General features: G+C 43.3%; 1 protein-coding gene across 1 annotated transcript; it reads left to right on the top strand.

The window, feature by feature from the left end:
• Nucleotides 1–2,250: 2,250 nt before the first annotated feature.
• LOC113316754 (F-box/kelch-repeat protein At3g06240-like) lies at nt 2,251–3,234 on the top strand. The gene has a single exon (XM_026564902.1). The coding sequence runs from the start codon at nt 2,251–2,253 to the stop codon at nt 3,232–3,234; it is 984 nt and encodes a 327-aa protein (XP_026420687.1).
• Nucleotides 3,235–18,308: the final 15,074 nt, after the last annotated feature.

Here is an 18,308-nt window from a genome sequence, read left to right as displayed (position 1 = left end):
CTTGTTTGCATTGTTCAAGCTTTGGCCAGCCTTGACCTAATTCCATAGACCAACTCTTGATCTATACTTCACTCTTGCATCATCCTTTAGCTTGGGCCAACTCAATTCCATGGATATGCATCGATGCCAACATCGCATGTTGTATCTGTCACTTTGGCCTCAACTTGCCTTTCCCTCAATGAAGCTTTATTATGTCGGCCAATAAGCTTCTTTACTTAACCAATGTGCTTTATAGTGTAGCGCCACTCTTGCGCTTCACTGGCCCTGCAGGGTGCCACTATCTTAGTGCTTGACGGTCTATACGGAATACCGCTGTTATGGCTTCGTTGCGCTATTATGACTTCACATTGCACCATTACAGCGGAACTCTGACTTGGCCTGCAACTCTGTAACGCGTAATCATTTTGCGTCACTTCCAGTACCATAATAGATAGACACCACAACAAAGATTATAATCTTTGATTTGGTTGATGAAAAGTTTCGCGAACGTCTTTTACCACCTCCTTTACCAAGTGGTCACTTAAAACTAGGAGTTTTGGGTTGGTTGTTATTTTGTACAGCAGTATTATCTGTTCAGTCACTAAAGAGTTGTAATATAATGGTATATGGCTATACCAAAAGAAGATTGATAAATATGCTACGAAAGAGGAGGAAGAACACCAGTCATTGGGTTGGACTAAATAATTTACTTCTACAACTAACTGCCCGTTAGCATTTACCAAAAGTGGTGATGTCTTAAGTTACCCATCAAGATGTCTTCATATCTATTGCCCAAAAGCTTCTACCTGGAATAGGGTGTTTGATTTTGAGGAAAGTTTTTATCAAGTGCTCCCTCACAAGAACAGGTTAATTTCGTTAAAAGAGTTAGGAGAAGATGGTACACAAAAAATGGAGCCACTCAAACTTAAGAAGCGAAAATTTGAATGATTAGCCAAACGAGCAGCTGTGCTTATAGCATTCGATAAGAACAGGTAATCACCATCTCAATTTTTGATTTTTTTAAAATTTATATATGGGTTATTTCATAATGAAATCGCGTAAGAAATAACCATTTTACAATCTCAATGCTGCCAAAATTATCCCTTTAAGCTCGTGAAATGCACAAGCTAGTTTGTCGATAGATTTTCGTCTTCTAAGGGATTCCATGACGTGACCTTTTTCATCTGTTTTCGTGAAGTTTGTTTGCCATGTACATATCTCATTCTCACTTGGGCATAATATATCTGCTGTGATGATTATAACAAATTTGTAATTAACTTGTTGTCAAGCGCTTAACCCCCCCTAACCTCAAAACTTACCATGAATCTTCCTCCGAACCTCATAATATTCACACAATATCAAAACTTAAAAAAGACCATTCATTTTTTTTCTCTGTTGCAGGGAACTGCCTTGACTGCTAGAGCGTGATACTGATATACGTCTTCTCTATGCATATCCGTAGGCATATTTTCGTAGTATTTATTGGAGAATATTACATATGAAACACCAATGAATCTTCCCTTTAAACTGGGGGAAATGTTACTTGTTATGTCTTGTCATGTTTGGATAGTTGTTTGTGTTTCTTTTAAGTGCTAACTCAGCAGTTCTCTGATGAATGAATTTTATCTTTCCCAAAAAAATAAAAAAGCATATTTGTAACGAAAATCCCTGATACTTATTCTTAAGAATGAAAATATATTAAATCATAGAATCTACCGGACTTTGCTGTAAACTACAACAGTGATACTTCAATCATTACCAGGAAGAGATGAAACAGAAACCAAGGGTAAATTAGTGGAGTTTTGTTTCAGGTCTTATATGATTCCTTTCAGTGATTTCACCGCAGCTGACAAGTGTACCAAAATAAAAAGGGTGTTCACCACCTGCTTTGACTTGTTCAAGGGTTATTCCAGTTTATAACGTAAAGGTATCTATCGTGAGATCCTCGCAGGGGTCGGTCAATTTTACCAGATGGACTCATAAACCCGAATAAAAAACTCAGTGAGCTTTCTAAGGCCCATTTAAAACTTCCAAATAGAAACTCTTTCCAAAAATCAGGATAATACGTCCATCATATAAGTAGTGGATATATATATCTGGCTTCTAAACAAGACAACCCTAGTAAGTTTCTCCGGTTAGAAGAAGAAGCATCAATGTCAAGCATTCCGGAAGATCTCTATTCTGAGATCCTTGCGAGGCTACCCGTGAAATCATTACTTAGATATAAGTGTGTTTGCAAATCTTACTATCGAAAAGAACAATCTTTGTCTCATGTTTCATACCATAAACAGGAAAAGTAAGCGTCGGGAAATCAACACCATAGGTTATGATTCTTTATATTCGTCCGTACAATTAGGTGAATTTAGTGGTGATGTTTTTGTGAAAAACGAGTTCCCATTCGAAACTTTAGGTAAGTTTGTTGAGTTTTTGGGTCATTGTGATGGTCTTGTTTACTTTTGGAGTGATCATAGGAGATTATTTTTCCTTTGGAACCCGGCCACCAAAGAGTACAAAATAATACCCAATCCACGTGAAAATAAGTACGATATCCTAGTTTGCGGTCTTGGTTATGATTGCAAGATTGGTGAGTACAAGTTGATAATTGTTTGGAGATTACGTGAAACCAATAAGGACAGATGTTTATTCGAGGTCTACACTCTAGGAACGAATTTGAATTTATGCAAAAGTAGTCACGCTGAGATTGATATAGTTCTGGGTGGTAGAGCAAGTGGGGTGCTAGCTAGTGGAGCGTTGCACTGGCCGGCCATAAAGCGTAGCAGGTCCAAGTTCATCTTCTCTTTGGATATCCGTGACGATAAATGGAAAGAATTAGAACCACCTAAAGAAGTTCCAGAGAACAAGAGTTTGTGGATGAAGCTGGGGGTCTTAGAAGGGTTGCTTTGTGTTCTTGATGGAGATCATCAGGGTCAACTTGGAGTTTGGGTGATGCAGGATTATGGAATTCAAGAATTATGGACTAAACCTTATACCATTACACATGAGAAAGTAATGAAATACAAATATTATGCGACTTCGAAGCTTATTTGGTCCTTCAAGAACGGGGAGATTCTATTCATGAGTATTGGTGGTGATAAATTAGTTTTGTATGACCCAAAATATAAAAGTGCTAGAGAAATAAGCATGGCTCATACTGACCTCACGAGTGTGGTGAATTATTCTGAAAGCTTAGTTTCAGTTAATTCTGGTACTTATGTGGGTGGAAATCAAGAAAACCAGAAAGATGATTCAGTTTAATTCTTAGTGTGATTGTTCGTGCGATGAGATGACATCTTCCTGTATTCAGCCAGTGATTTGCATAGACCTTGTATTCGATTTTGAATCAAGGTGCGCAGTATGTCAATTCGTTAATCTATAAAATATACATAGTTATGTATTATAAGTATCTTTATTTCTTCGTATGTTGATTCACGAAACCGATGTACTCCGGTATCTTTTATTTGCGTCGATGGAAAAAATCCTAATCCCTATAACGATTAGTTGAAATTTCAAAACAATTTTTTTTTGACTTAATTAATTCATCCAATCAACTTTTGTTGCTATGCTTGTGGACTTACTAGATAAAATTAATTGGATCCCAACCATAATCAAGGGTTATTACAGTTTATAATAAAACTCCCTCAGTTTAAAATCAAAGTGATATTTCTAACCTTTCCGGTTTGCTCTGAATGTCAAGCTGCTTCCCATAAGATATCTATCCTGCGATCCTCGCAAGGGTCAGTCAATTTTACCGGATAGAGTCATAAACCCGAATAAAAAACCCTGTAACAAGTACTCTTTCCAAAAATCAGAATAATACGTCCAATAAGTGGATATATATCTCTTGCTTCTAAACAATAAAACCCTAGTTAAGTTTTTCCTGTTAAACCAAAAAGAAGAAGAGGAAAGAAGAAAAAGAAGCATCAATGTCTAGCATTCCAGAAGATCTCTATCCTGAAATCCTTGCAAGGTGTGGTGGTATAAAACCACACACTACATCCAATGAGGTATAAGATGATTTAACACAAAGGGAAGCTACATAAATAAATATAGACACAAGGATTTATGTGGTTCGGTATGATTACCTACGTCCATGGGGTGAAAGGATGAATGTTATTATTTCTCTTCTTTGGTTACAAGTTGTTCTCTCTTTCTCAAATGGTGAAGCTCTCTCAACTCGAGTATGATGCCTTGTTTTTCTCCTCTCTCAACTTGCCTCTCTCTCTCGACCAGCCCTTATATTTATAGGTCAAGGTCGACATACAACAAAATTACAATGTTGGTCACATTACATCAATTTAGATGTTCCCTATCGGACCTTCACTGCTCGCCCGACTTTCTGGTTTGACCGGTAATTCTTCACCCGAGGCCGAGTCTGAATCGTCTGGATTAGCACGATGTCGCCCTTCTTTCTTCTCGTTCCTTTGTTTGACCATCTTCCTTCGACTGACCGAGTTCTTTCTGATTGTTCGTCCGATCTGTCAGAAGATAAGGGTCATGTCACATCCGACAACTGTTGGGACATCACGTCCGACCCACGTGATGCCTCACTCTTTGCGCCGTTTGGTTCTATCTTGTGCTTCGCCGTTCTTTGCTCTTTGGTGTATCATATCTTAGGATTCTCCCACCTGGCCCTGTGGATCATCCACACCTACATTTATGCCCCTTTTTTCGCTCGTGTGCTTGGCACGAGGGAAAGAAAATCGTTCCACCTTCCCACGTCCTCGATCATGCCGCGAATTCTGCCATGTAGTCTTCCACTAATTCTTCTTTATAACTTGTAACCGTTGCTGTCGGTTGAGGCACTGCACCCTATAAATATCTTCCTTTATGTTCTCATTCCTTTGCTCGCCATTTTTCAGAGAAACTAAGTGTTGTTCTTCCTTTTTTCTTTTCCTCCTTTCTTTGCCGACGCCATTAATTCCGGTGACCCTCTTATCTTCTCCATCTTCGTCTTTGCTGCTTCAGTCGGTGAGGTTTGTGACAATCGTGGTTAGTTCTTCCTTTTGCTTCTCTCTTCACCAAAGTTTGTATCTCTCTGTTCACTTTTTTCCATGGCTACTTCTTCTCCGTCAATGACTGAAAAAAGGTGCGTGAGTGATACCTTCTCCGAGGGCGATGATGTTTCTCTTGATTCCTTTTTTTGGCTTGGGAGTCCTTCCCATCACGATTATCGTGCTATAAATTCCCTTTTCCCTGATGAATCTCCTTCTTTTTCATGTAGGTCTGATAAGAGGGTCTCTAAATACTTGTCTGATGACGAGTTCATTGAACAGTTGAAGGAAGAATTTGGCCTTCAAAACTACGAAGTGACCCTAGTATCGGGCCAAACGGGTGTGTTGAGGAAGTCCGATGTCGACAGGTATGAGCAGTCATCCGAGGCGGTTATCGTTACTCGTGGTAAATTAGAACTCGGTCTCCGCTTTCCTTTGTACAACCCTGCTAGCCCTTTCTACTATGAGGTTTTGTCGCAGCTTCGTCCGCCTCGGGCCTTGGCCCAGTGGAATGTCAACACTTTTCTCTTGATGAATGAGTGGGGAGACCGAGGCGAGGGTAATGGATGTATGGCCGATTGGTCGACCTATCGGCCTGAAGATGCTCCCAATTATACTTCTGCCAACTTCCTTGTGAACTATCGGAGTGGGACATCTACCAATGTCGACCTTGCTGGTTTTGCTGCCAGCCCTCATTGTCTGAAGTCTATGGCTGAGGGTGTTGAACGATTAATGCTGGATGCTGATCCCCTTGGGAGAGGTTCCAACAAGCGTGCTCGCCGCACCAATGACCCATACTGCGACCGAGTTCCACTACTTGTTCACGACCAAATTTTGCATGGTAGCTTCCCTCCTCCTCAGTTTCATGCGGAGCCTTATTCATTCTGGGTGATTAATGATGACAAGGTATGTTGTTTTCTTTCCATTTTCTTTGATTCCTGCTGTATCGGCTTAGGGTATTGATTACTTTCTTTTCGTAGGTTAAGCCTCGGAGCGAGTCTACTAAATCGGCCTCTATTTCCAAGAAGAGAATTGCTGGCACAAGGGTCGAGGAGGATCAGAGAAGGTAACAAACATATATCTTTTATTCTAAGTACATGTACTTACCCCTGTTTTTTGCCTTCACGTGTTCCGACGCTGAACCTTGTGCATAAATTCCCTAGGCGCGATAATGAGGATGTTGGATGGTCCGATACTGTTGGTGGTGAAGGTTTGGTTCCAAGACGTAATCCTCCTCGAAGGAAGGTAGCGGCGAGAGGAGTGATGCTGAAAAGCTTGGACGTTGTGATCGATATCCCCGATCAAGATGATGAGGACGATATATTTGGGGACGAACAACTGTTTGATGAGGATGTTGGTAGCCAGAAGGAAGGGGAGGTTCATGTGGAAACTGCAGTTGTGACTCATATCGTGCATCCTGGAGCTCAGAGGCCGACTCAAACATCGCTCTAAAAACTGCCCCAAAAGGATATTGGGTCCCCTTCGGGTGTTCAGACATCCTTTACCATATCGGGCCCTATGTATGATTCTCTTGGCGCGCTACACTCTGAGGAGTTCGACTCCTATACTGATGAGGAGATGATTTCCGCCGTGCCCCTGTAACATGATATCGCGCCGGTCTTTGATAATTTGTAGGCGTTGAATCGGTCGAGGTTGGAGGCTGCTCTCCGCCGGCAAGAGATTAGGAGGATGGAGGCTGCTCTACAGCAGGAGAAGGAACGATCTCGTGATCTGGAGATCAAACTCGCCGATGCGCAAGGTATATTGTTTACAATATTTGTGTTGATTGAGTTCTTCGTACCAATGTCCTGAGTCAATTATTGTTCTTCCAGCCGAAATATCTAGTATAGATCTAGACGCTTCTTCGGAGTATAGGCTTATGAAGAGAAAATGGGATGTCAAGAAAGATCTTGTGGAGAATCTTCGGCAACGAATTTCCATTAAGGATGGGAAGATAGACCGACATGAGGCCGAGATCCAGCAACTTCAAGAGGAATTTGATAGATATCGCCTGTTTGAGTATGTCCCCGAAGAGATAGATAACTTACGGGCTCGCTTGGGCATGTTTCAGAGGCTTGCTGGTGATAAAACATTACTAGCCGATAATTTGGAGAGTCAAAATGGTTCCCTTAGGATTCAAAATCGAGATCTTCATGAAGATCGACGAAGAATTTTGAGGGAAAAAGATGTGGCCGAGCAGTCCAACCGAGATCTTCTTGAAAGGACCAAGGGTTTCGATAAGCTGTCCAGTGACCTAGAGTGGACCCAACCCCAGTTATCGATGCTACAATTGTCCTATAATCGCCAGAGGGCCGAGTGGAGAAATCACAAGAAATATTGCCTTTCGAATGAGTTCAATGAACAATACTATAATGAGTTAACTTTGAATCTTTCTAAGGCCGAGGATGAGTTGGCCAAGTCCGTGGAGTCGCTAGAATCTGTGTTGTCAACCCTATCAGGTCTCTGGAGTGCATGCTGGGGTGGCCTTAAGTCCGAGTTAATTTTTTGTTTTTACTCCGTGCTCTGCTATATTCCGTGTTTAACATGCTTATAATGTTTTCTTGCAGCCGAGCAAGGTCGTGCTAAGGATCTGGAGCGAGATGTGCACAACCTCGAGCAAGAGGTGGAGCAGTGGAAGAAGGCTGAAGGAGAGACGAAGGTTAAGCTCCAAGCCGCCGAGTCGAGGTCCGAGAAACTTTCTCAGCAGATTGTGGGCGAGAGAAACGCTCATCAGAGCGAGCTTGCTGAGGCGATCAAGGACGGTGTGAAAGAGTACATCGCGCAAAAGCGCCGCGAGGTTGCTCAGAGGAAGGGAGGCGCCGCTGCTGTTCTACCTAGGAGTTGATCTCGCCTTTTGTAGTGCTGCGCCACTAATTTTCCCTTTGCTGCGGGTTGTAATTCGTTTGAACACTTGTCCCATACTTCTTTGAACAATTTCTTTAAATGGGGTGTTACGTCGCCAAGCTTGTTTTTCTTTTTCTATTTTCCTTGAAAATTTCCGCCTTTTCCATCGTGTTGACAATTCCCTTGACAATTTTAGCCTTATCTTGTTGTTTATGTTACGCACCTGCATTTGATGTCACATGTAGTGGTTATTAGTGCCTTTTCTGTCGAACACACTCAACAAGGAGGGTCATCGGGCCCGATGCCATGTCCCAGCCGAGGTATCTCATCACTATATTTTAGATTCAGTGGAAAGGTTATAGTCGCCCTAGGTCTAGGCCCGATAATCCCGAGTGGTTATCGATTAACCAACTCGGGAAAGTGGTCACGGCCACCTGCGATGGGGGTAACCTTTCATATGTAAGTAGGTTACCTAGCTGAGAAGAAATTGTATCTTAACAACCTTTGGTATCTGGCTGCCAACCACCAGTACCCTTAGGCTACCTCGGCACTTGCACACTGCCACTGCCCCGAGTATCGAATAACCAGTCGACTGTAAGTCACCTCGGCACTTCCACACTGGCTTTGTCCCGAGTATGAATGACCATTCGAGTGTAAGTTACCTCGGCACTTCCTCACTGGCTTTGCCCCGAGTACGAATGACCATTCGAGTGTAAGTCACCTCGGCACTTCCTCACTGGCTTTGACCCGAGTACGAATGACCATTGGTCGCTCATGTCATATTTCCTACCCCTCGTGGTTTTAAAGAAATGAATGACAAGTATGTTTACCTGTTTCCCTCGAATCCTTCATGGGTAATAGAGTTTTAGATGTTGAGCGTTCCACGGTTTTGACATTACTGTCTGGTTTGAGTAATCGATAAGCTCCCTCGCCAGCCTTAGACACAATTGTGTATGGTCCTCCCCACCTTGCCGCTAGTTTACCGCCCTTTTTGTCACGTTCCCAATCGGCTAGGTATTTCAACACTAACTGCGCCGGTTAAAACTCTCTTGGTCGAACCCGTTTGTTGTATTCTCGTTGTAGTCTGCTTTGGTAATTCTCCATTTTCTGCAACGCCATTTCCCTTGTTCCTCCAAGTCATCGAGCTTGGCTAATATTAGATCTTCCGATATGTTTCGCCTCCAAGCTTCAGTTCTTGTGGTGGGTATCATCGCTTCAGTTGGTAGTATTGCTTCGGTTCCATAAGTTAGCATGATAGGTGATAGCCCTGTAGCTTCCCTTCGAGTGGTTCGATAGGCCCATAAAACATTGTAGAGTTCTTCGCACCAATCACCATATTCTCCATCTAATTTTTTCTTCATATAGTCAGCGATAGTTTTGTTTTTGATCTCGGCTTTCCCATTACTTTGAGGGTATATGAGGGTAGCCTTGCTCTTTCTGATGTTATAGGTGTTAAACAGTAGGTCGATGTTTTCTCCCTAGAGGTGTTTTCCATTGTCCGAGACGATGGATGCTGGTACTCCGAAACGACATATGATGTGCTCCCAAATGAACCTGAATACGTCCTTGTCACAGATGTGCCTCAGTGGTGCCGCCTCCACCCATTTAGTGAAGTAGTCCGTCTCTACTATCAGGTATTTTATCTTCCCCGATCCCACATGTAATGGTCCCACGATATCGATCCCCCACTTGGCAAAAGGCCAAGGGATTACCACCAAGTTTAGAGTTACTGATGGCGCATGTATCTTCTTACCAAACCACTGGCATTCTTCGCAAGCTTGTGCCATTTGTTTTGCATAATCATTCATGTACGGCCAGAAGTATCCCATCGTTTTCGCTCTTGCCGACAGACTTCGTCCTGAGATGTGATTCCCGACTGATCCATAGTGTAGTTCATTCAAGATTGTCTGGCCTTCTTCCTTGCTTAAGCATCTTAAGAGGGGTCCCAAGTACGATTTTCTATATAGTATTCCATCCCTCAGTTCATAAGCGGCCGATTTTATTTTTATTTTGTTGATCTCGGGTCTCCCCTTGGGTAACTCGCATGTCTCCAAGTACGAATGAATCGGCTTTCTCCAATCTCCGTCTCGATATCTATCGGCTGTATTGATAGCAACGTCGACGGGTATCTCGGGCGTCTCTGGTATGGAAGGGGCGAGGAGTCTCATGACACGAATACCCTCCACACTTGGGTCTACGATATGGAAAGCAATGTATGCCAGTGCGTCCGAGTGTCGATTGTCTTTTCTGCATATGTGGCGGAATTTGATGCTGGGGATCTGGTCGATATAGAATTGGGAAAGCTCCCAGTATTTATGCAAAATTGGGTCGTGGATGGCATATTTGCCTGTGATTTGTCGGATCACCAACTGTGAGTCACTAGTTAGTCTCACATCCTTTAGGCCCATATCGACGATTAATCTCAGGGCGTGAATCGCAGCTTCGTACTCGGTGACGTTGTTTGTCGCCTTAAATTCTAATATAAACGAATAGACCATTTTTCGTCCCTTAGGCATGGTAAAGACTATCCCAAGTGCCGATCCATCTTTTTTTGACGCTCTGTCGATGAATACTTCCCAACATGATGGGCTACTTGCTTCGAGTAAGTCGGCCGGATCTTATCGATATTCTTCCATTTCGAGTATGTCCTCGACTTCATCTTCGTCACTTAGTGGAAAATCTGCCAAGAAATCTGCCACTACTTGTGCCTTCATTGCTGTTCCCCCAATTTAGAAATCCTCCCTGATCGGTCGGCATTGTCTAGTACCGCCTCAATAGGTGATTTTGTGAGCACGCGGATCCAATGGTCTTGTAAGTACGTTCTTAACTTCAGAGTGGCGAGAGCTAGTGCTAAAATCATCTGTTCCATCCTTGTGTAATTTTTCTTGGGGGACTTAATGTTTTGTTGGAAGTAAACAAGATTTTCCTCGCTCCCTTCATTTTGGACTAAGACCGCACTGATAGCATATGATGTTGCACCGAGATATAGTGTGAGGACCTCTGATGGCTCGGGTCTTTGTAATACTGGTAGGCTTGCGAGATGTAGCTTAATATTCTGGAACGCCTCCTCACAAGCGTCCGTCCATTTGAATTTCTCTCCCTTTCTGAGAGTTCTAAAGAAGTTCTTGCATTTGTCCGATGATCGAGACACAAATCTCCCCAATGCTGCTATACTTCCGTTCAGCTTTTGGAAATCTTGTATTGTAGCAGGTGACGACATATCTAGTATAGCTCTGAATTTCTCGGGATCTGCCTCTATCTCTTTTGGAGTGATGATATATCCCAAAAATTTGCCCGATGTGACCCAAAAACCGCACTTGGTCGGGTTAACTTTCATTTTATATTCTCTCATCGTCCGGAAAATTTCTTGCAGGTCCTGAATATGATTCTTGGCTAGGAGACTTTTTACTAGCATATCGTCTACATAGACCTCGATGGTGCTGTCGATTTGTTCTTCGAACATGTAGCCCATCAACCTTTGATATGTGGCGCCCGCATTCTTCAGACCAAACGACATCTTGGTGTAGCAGTATAGGCCCCTCGGCGTGAAGAAGGAGGTGTGTTCTTGATCCTCGGGGTCAATGGAATCTGATTATACCCCATGTATCCATTCATCAATGTTAGTGCCTCGTGCCCCACTATAGATTCCACCAGTTGATTGATGCTTGGGAGAGGGAAGCTGTCCTTCGTATAGGCTTTGTTCAGGTCGCTGAAGTCAATGTAGATTCTGACACCTCCGTTTTTCTTTGGTACCACGACCATGTTGGATATCCACTATGGGTAGTGAGATTTCCTGATTATCCCCGATTCTTGTAACTTCTTTAATTCCTTCTCGACGGCCGTGTGCAATTCTGGTGCGATTCGCCTCATCTTTTGTCGGACTGGTTTGAAGCCTGGGTCGATCCTTAGATTGTGACAGCATACCTCCGGATCTATACCTCCATATCGTGCATGTTCCAAGCAAATGCATCCATGTTTTCATTGAGCACCGCCACAAGCAGGTTTACTTGTTCGTCCGATAGTAAGGACCCGATCCTTACCACCCTTGGTTCTTCTATAGTTCCCAAATTAATCTCCCGAGTAAGTTCCACGGCCGAGAAGTTTGGTTTTGATTCCTTCACCGGAGCCGTCTCCTTTAATTGCTATGAAGGATCGTTTCCTTGCGCTTCGTAAGTCATGACTGCCTGCGAAATAACTCTTTCCAAATCTTCTTTAGCCCTTTTCTTCTCTCCTCTTTGTCGTGCTCGCTGCTCCTCGTTTATCTGGGCATCGTCCTGCATGCAATGTCGGGATGCCTGTGGATCCCCTACGACCTCAGCTATCCCCTTATACGTTGGGAATCGTAGCCTTTGATGATAGGCCGATGCCACTCCTTTGATTCCTGCGATCCATGGTCTCTCGATAATAGATTCATAGGTCGAGGCGACATCAACCACACAGAATGTGGTTAAAGTATCTAGGTAACCACCTCCATATGATACCCTTAGAGTTACTTCGCCCTTCGGGATGGTTATGGTCCCATTAAAACCGTATATACGATATATCGATGGGACGAGTATATCATCTGACAACTCCATCCTTTTGAACGTATCGTAGAAGAGTACTTCGACTGAGATCCCACTATCTACTAGTATCCTTCTTACTCCCCATTACTCAATCAGCAGGGTGATAACCAAGGGATCACTGTGAGCTTGGCCGTTCATCGGGACATCCTGGGCCGAAAAAAAGATAGGTCGCATCATCCAGGGTTCCATAGGAAAGGCTTTTTCTACGCTGAAAATTTCCTTCCCATTATGATCTCTCTTGTGAATCTAGACATTATTCCAGGATTCAGATTGTACGCTTGAGTGGCGGAATGCGAAATTGTGTTGACAAACTGCGTGGATCTGTCGATCCGGACCTCATAGACGGGTGCATCGGCCGCTGCGGTCGTCTGGGCTGGGTGTCAGACGAACTGTCTCAGATGACAATCTATAATAAGGTGTTGCACGATGTCTTTTACTTCTCCACAGTTGTTTGTAGAGTGTCCTCGATACTGATGATAATGGCAATATTCCGGGTGATCCTTGGACTCCTCGAACTGTATCCTTAGTCTCCTCGACCTCTTTGAAGATTTCTTCTAGCGGAGCATTTAGAGGGGTGTACGTTCTCGCCTCGTGCCTAGGCCTCTTTCCTTTATCTATCCATTCCTTCTTCCCATTTCCTCGCGTAGGTGGACTCGGTCTCTTCTCGGGCCTCCTTTGAACATCGTCCGATATCGACTCGGGCGCCGCACTAGCCTCTTGCACTCCCCTATCCCTTGACTCTTCCTAAATTTCTTCTAAGGCGATGAAATGTTCCTCATTTCTTTCAATGTTTGTGGTTTCTCAGTGAACATGGCTATCCAGATGGGATCCGACCTCCCAAGTGCGTTTTCGAACCCGAATATCTGTTGGTCGACTGGTACCTTCCCAATTTCCGTACACAAATTTCTCCATCTATCGTTCAATGATCTGAGAGGTTCTCTGAACCGTCGGGCCAAGGTGAATAACATGTTGACCCTGGGCCGAGGTCTGCTGTTGTGCATGTATGTTTCTAGGAAGGCTTCAACTAGAGTCTCATAACTGTCAACTATTTCTAGTGCGAGGTTGTAGAACCATTTCCTTGCCTCGCCTTCCAAGCTTTCCGGGAAGAACTTGCACATTACCACCTCATGGTTTTTCCATTGGATTAGGGACATTGTGTACATATTCAAGTGCTCAACTGCGTCTCCCGTGCCGTCGAACCTGGATGGGAAGGTGGGGAGCGTGCACTTAGGTGGGAAGGCCCTTAGTTCTAGCTCTTGGGTGAAAGGGGTCCTCTCGGCCTCACTTATGACCTCGGAGAGCTTATCTTCTTCACCGGTTCCTGACAACTTCCTTATCTTTTCCTCTAACTCTCTTAGCTTGGCTTCAGTCGCATTATCAGACCTTGTGTTTCTCTGTTGATTATTCCTCTCGTGCATTTCGTCGTATGTCGATGAATCTTTGGGTGGACCGTATCCTCTGATAGGTGGTGTCGGGGGTGGTACTGATCGACCAGAATTGCTTGGTCCCACTGCAGGTGGTACTTGACCGATTCGGCCTTGGTGACCCGATGTCCCTCAGCTAGAAGATCGTCTCGACCTCGACCTTAAGTTACGCAGTTGATAGTTCTCGAACTCTAGAGCCAGGTTCCTCTGCTGAAGATCCCTCAAAGCCGCCTCTTGCCTTCTTTGGCTTTCTAGAATTGCGAGTAGTGTTGGATCTGTACTCTCATGGATAGAGTGACCATTTGGATGGTCTAAATGGGCATGGGGTGGTGCCGTCATCACAGGTGGTGGCGGTGGTATAGTGGGGGGTATCTGAGTCGATGCCGCCGGATCGACCCCGATAGTCGCTTCTCGTCCTAGTTGTACCCACCTTAACCGTTCTTTTCTCGCCCGAGGGCTTCTTGATACTCATCTTGTCATCTGATGTTTCGTCTCTGAGCATGCAGGATTATTGCTTCTTCATTGTCTTCTGTGTCTGACGCGGTAAGTCTATCTATTTGGTCATTCCTCCTTGTGGGCGAGACGATTCTCTCCAGAGGCGATAGGCCATCGTCTCGTCCCAGATCGATCTCCTCATCCACAGTTGGCATACCCCTTGAAGCAGCTCGTGATTCTTCTGGTGGTGGATGTTCGTCACTCCCTCGCCTCGTCCTAGTTATTCCTCCTTGCATGCTACTACCGGAGATCGTGCGGTTCCTCAGAGTTCTCCCCATCCCTGACGTTCTAGCCATCGGACACCGTGTTGTTAGTCCGAGAGTCGTCCTACCTACGTCAGCGAAAACAGACAAAACCTTACTTTGACCTGTTTTTGAAAAGTTTTTATAGTACGTACGGTTTTTAGAAGAAAAAGGTGTCTGACACTAAAACTGAGTTTTAAAAGTACGATTCCCTCTGTTCTGCCATGCTGAACTCGCCAGTTTGCCATGTTCAGACTCTAAGTGTCTCTTTTAGACGGGAATCATTCTACGTCGCTTTCAAGGTTGCACGACGCCGCTTTCAGTAGCACGAATCTGCATTAACTACAATTTGTCCTACATTCCATAGACTCCAAATCATTAACACCTAGTTCTTTTGTGGGTAAAAGGTCCAAATTCGTACTTTTATGAGGTCAGCATGCCATGAAAAGAACTGGGATAAGACTTAAGCACTCCCTTGGAACTACAAAGGGATGTCTTCCCTTGATTCCTTGGATTCTTTCACCGGCGACCGATGATCTTGCTGTGCTGTTGCTTTGGAAATTCCCCAAGCCAACATGGAACCTCAAGCAAATTCAACCACACATCAAAGATGTTATTTGGGAGTTTATGGGTATTCCGCTGTTGAACTTGCAAGACAAAAACTAAGATCAAAATACGAAGAAAAGTGCGAAATATACCATGAAAACGAAGATTAAGACACGAAAACAGACTCGCCTATAAGCAAGACTAGTCGACTGTTCGGAATCGACCCAACTGAAAATGTTTGCTAATGACTCGATTTTAACAATGAAAACTTAATTATATCAACATACTTTAAACCAAACAATCACCTACAGACTTTCACCGAGCAGAGTTCATCCCACAACATCAACTAACACGCAAAGTATTTTTAGAAGCTTCTGGATCGTCTCTGTCGGTACATGCAGTCAAGGTATCCGGAGAACTTAGACGTCCCCTTAGTCGGCGCCAGAATGTAGTGGTATAAAACCACACACTACATCCAACGAGGTATAAGATGATTTAACACAAAGTGAGGCTACACAAACAAATATAGACACAAGGATTTACGTGGTTCGGTATGATTACCGACGTCCACGGGGTGAAATGATGAATGTTATTATTTCTCTTCTTTGGTTACAAGTTGTTCCCTCTTTCTCAAATGGTGAAGCTCTCTAAACTCGAGTACGATGCCTTGTTTTTCTCCTCTCTCAACTCGCCTCTCTCTCTCGACCAGACCTTATATTTATAGGTCAAGGTCGACATACAACATAATTACAATGTTGGTCACATTACATCAATTTAGTTGTTCCCTATCGGACCTTCACTGCTCGCCCTACTTTCTGGTTTGACCGATAATTCTTCACCCGAGGCCGAGTCTGAATGGTCTGGCTTAGCACGATGTCGCCCTTCTTTCTTCTCGTTCCTTTGTTTGACCATCTTCCTTCGTCTGACCGAGTGCTTTCTGATTGTTCGTTCGATCTGTCAGAAGACAAGGGTCACGTCACACCCGAAAACTGTTGGGCCATCACGTCCGACCCACGTGATGCCTCGCTCTTTGCGCCGTTTGGTTCTATCCCGTGCTTCGCCGTTCTTTGCTCTTTGGCGTATCATAGCTTAGGATTCTTCCACCTGGACCTGTGGATTATCTACACCTACACAAGGCTACCGGTGAAATCATTACTTAAATATAAGTGTGTTTGCAAGTTGTGGTTACAATTAATTTCTAACCCTAGTTTTGTTAAGCTGCATCTTAATTATGATAAACGATGAAACAACCTTAGTCTCATGTTTATTAAATGGTTCGAGGCAAGGCGTTGTCACGAAATTTATACCATTGGCTATGGTTCAATAGATTCGCCATTAAATTTAAATCATGAATATCATGATAATGATGCTGTTAGAATAGACTACCCATTCAAATCTGAAATTGAATTGTTTGGTATTTGTAATGGTTTGGTATAAGTTTTGAGTAAGAGCAGGAGTGCGAGACGCTTTTGTCTTTTAAATCCAGCCACCAAAGAGTACAAGAAAATACCTGAATCACCAGTTAAGTAGAGCAATATGTCTATCGACATATGTGGTTTTGGTTATGATTGCAAAATTGATGATTACAAGTTCATAAATGTTGTGAGGTTAGATGGAACTAAGGACGAATATTTCGTCGATGTTTATACTCTAGGAAGAAATTCATGGAAAAACAGTCGCATTAAGCTTGATATGGCTCCATTAACGCGAGAAATTGGCCTGCCTGTAAATGGATTCTTGCACTGGTGGGGAAGAAGGCGTGGCAAAGACTCCAAGTTAATCATCTCTTCAGATATCAGCAACGAGAAATTCAAAGCGTTTGAACCACCAAAAGAACATGTAGAGAATCGGAGCACGTCGATGACTGTGGGGACTTGGGATGGATTTCTTTGTGTACATGTCAAAGTTGGTAAACTCCAATGTGAAATTTGGGTGATGCAGGATTATGGTGATCCAGAAACTTGTACTAGACTTTATATTATTACCCCTTCTCTTATTATGCCGTACAACTATTCCTATTGTAAGCCTCTATGGTCCTTCAAAAACGGTAAGATTCTACTTGGAACTGCTGGTAATCTAATTTTGTATGACCCCAAACATAAAAGTGCTAGAGAATTAAGCTTGCGTCATTATATATACATCATTAGATTGAGGGAAGGGGATTATTTTGAAATCTTATTTTCAGTTAACTCTGGTACTTATGTGGGAAGGAATCAAGAAGATAATGAAGATGAAGATGTTAGTTATTAAAGACTAATTAATTAATTATGTAGTTTCATATTTTCTGACTACTATACCCAAGTGAAATTAAAGACTAAAAACTACTTAAACATACAAGATCAAAGATGAACAAGATGTAAATAGCATGAAAAGTAAAGATGAACACAAGCATATAACGTGGTTCGTCCATGAAGACCTACGTCCACGGATAAGAAGATGTTTTCTTATTGATTATAAGGTGTTACCCTTGAAAGTGTTACAGATCTCTTCTAGATTTTTCACTTTCTCTCTGTTTAGATCTCTCTCAGGAATTATCTGTAGAAAGACCATTTAAAATGTTACATAAGTTTTCCATCTCCTGGTACATGGACTGGTATTTATAGGCTAACTAAACTCGTGGTGGTGTGGTCGTCCAAACTCGATGGGCTGTCTTCCCTCGCTCTGGATTTCTCGGGCTGACATCCATACTACTTCTTACGATGGCTCGCTGGGTTCTCCCTCCGAGTTGTCTCGCCTTCCCCTGGATCGTTCCGGCCTTCTGTGGAGAACCTGGTGATCTTGGTCGTAGTATGGATCTCCGAGTCTCTCATCACGATGCGGAACTACCCACGTCTTGTTCTTATCCTTCATTAAATACGGTCTTTCTTTTTAGACTTGACCATCTGAGCAAATTAGACCTTTATCTACACGCGTCATTCATGTGGCGTTAATGCAGTTGCCTCGAATGAGACATAACTATCTTTTGGAGGATAATTCGGTGCTCCTACCTTATCACCTCATCAGGTGTTCATCCCTTAAGATGCTGACACGTGTCCATCGGGTATTTTACCTACACATTTTGCTCATTTTCTTTGCAACTTGCTGAGGGCATGATGGGAAGAAAACTTGGTAATCGTCGCGCCTTTTCCGCCACGTCTGCATCTTTAATGCGCTTTTAGCCACTGGACTTGAGGCGCCGGATGGTGGTCCTTTGGTTTCTTATAAAATATATTGGGAGGAGAG

The sequence above is a fragment of the Papaver somniferum genome, chromosome 10 (genome assembly GCF_003573695.1).
Source record: "Papaver somniferum cultivar HN1 chromosome 10, ASM357369v1, whole genome shotgun sequence".
Taxonomy (NCBI): Eukaryota; Viridiplantae; Streptophyta; class Magnoliopsida; order Ranunculales; family Papaveraceae; genus Papaver; species Papaver somniferum.
Note: the sequence above shows the minus strand (reverse complement) of the source record. Positions and strands in the feature narration are given on the sequence as shown.

Excerpts from the sequence above, each read along its gene's own strand:
- LOC113316754 (XM_026564902.1), top strand. The coding sequence starts at position 2,251 with ATGTTTCATACCATAAACAGGAAAAGTAAGCGTCGGGAAATCAACACC.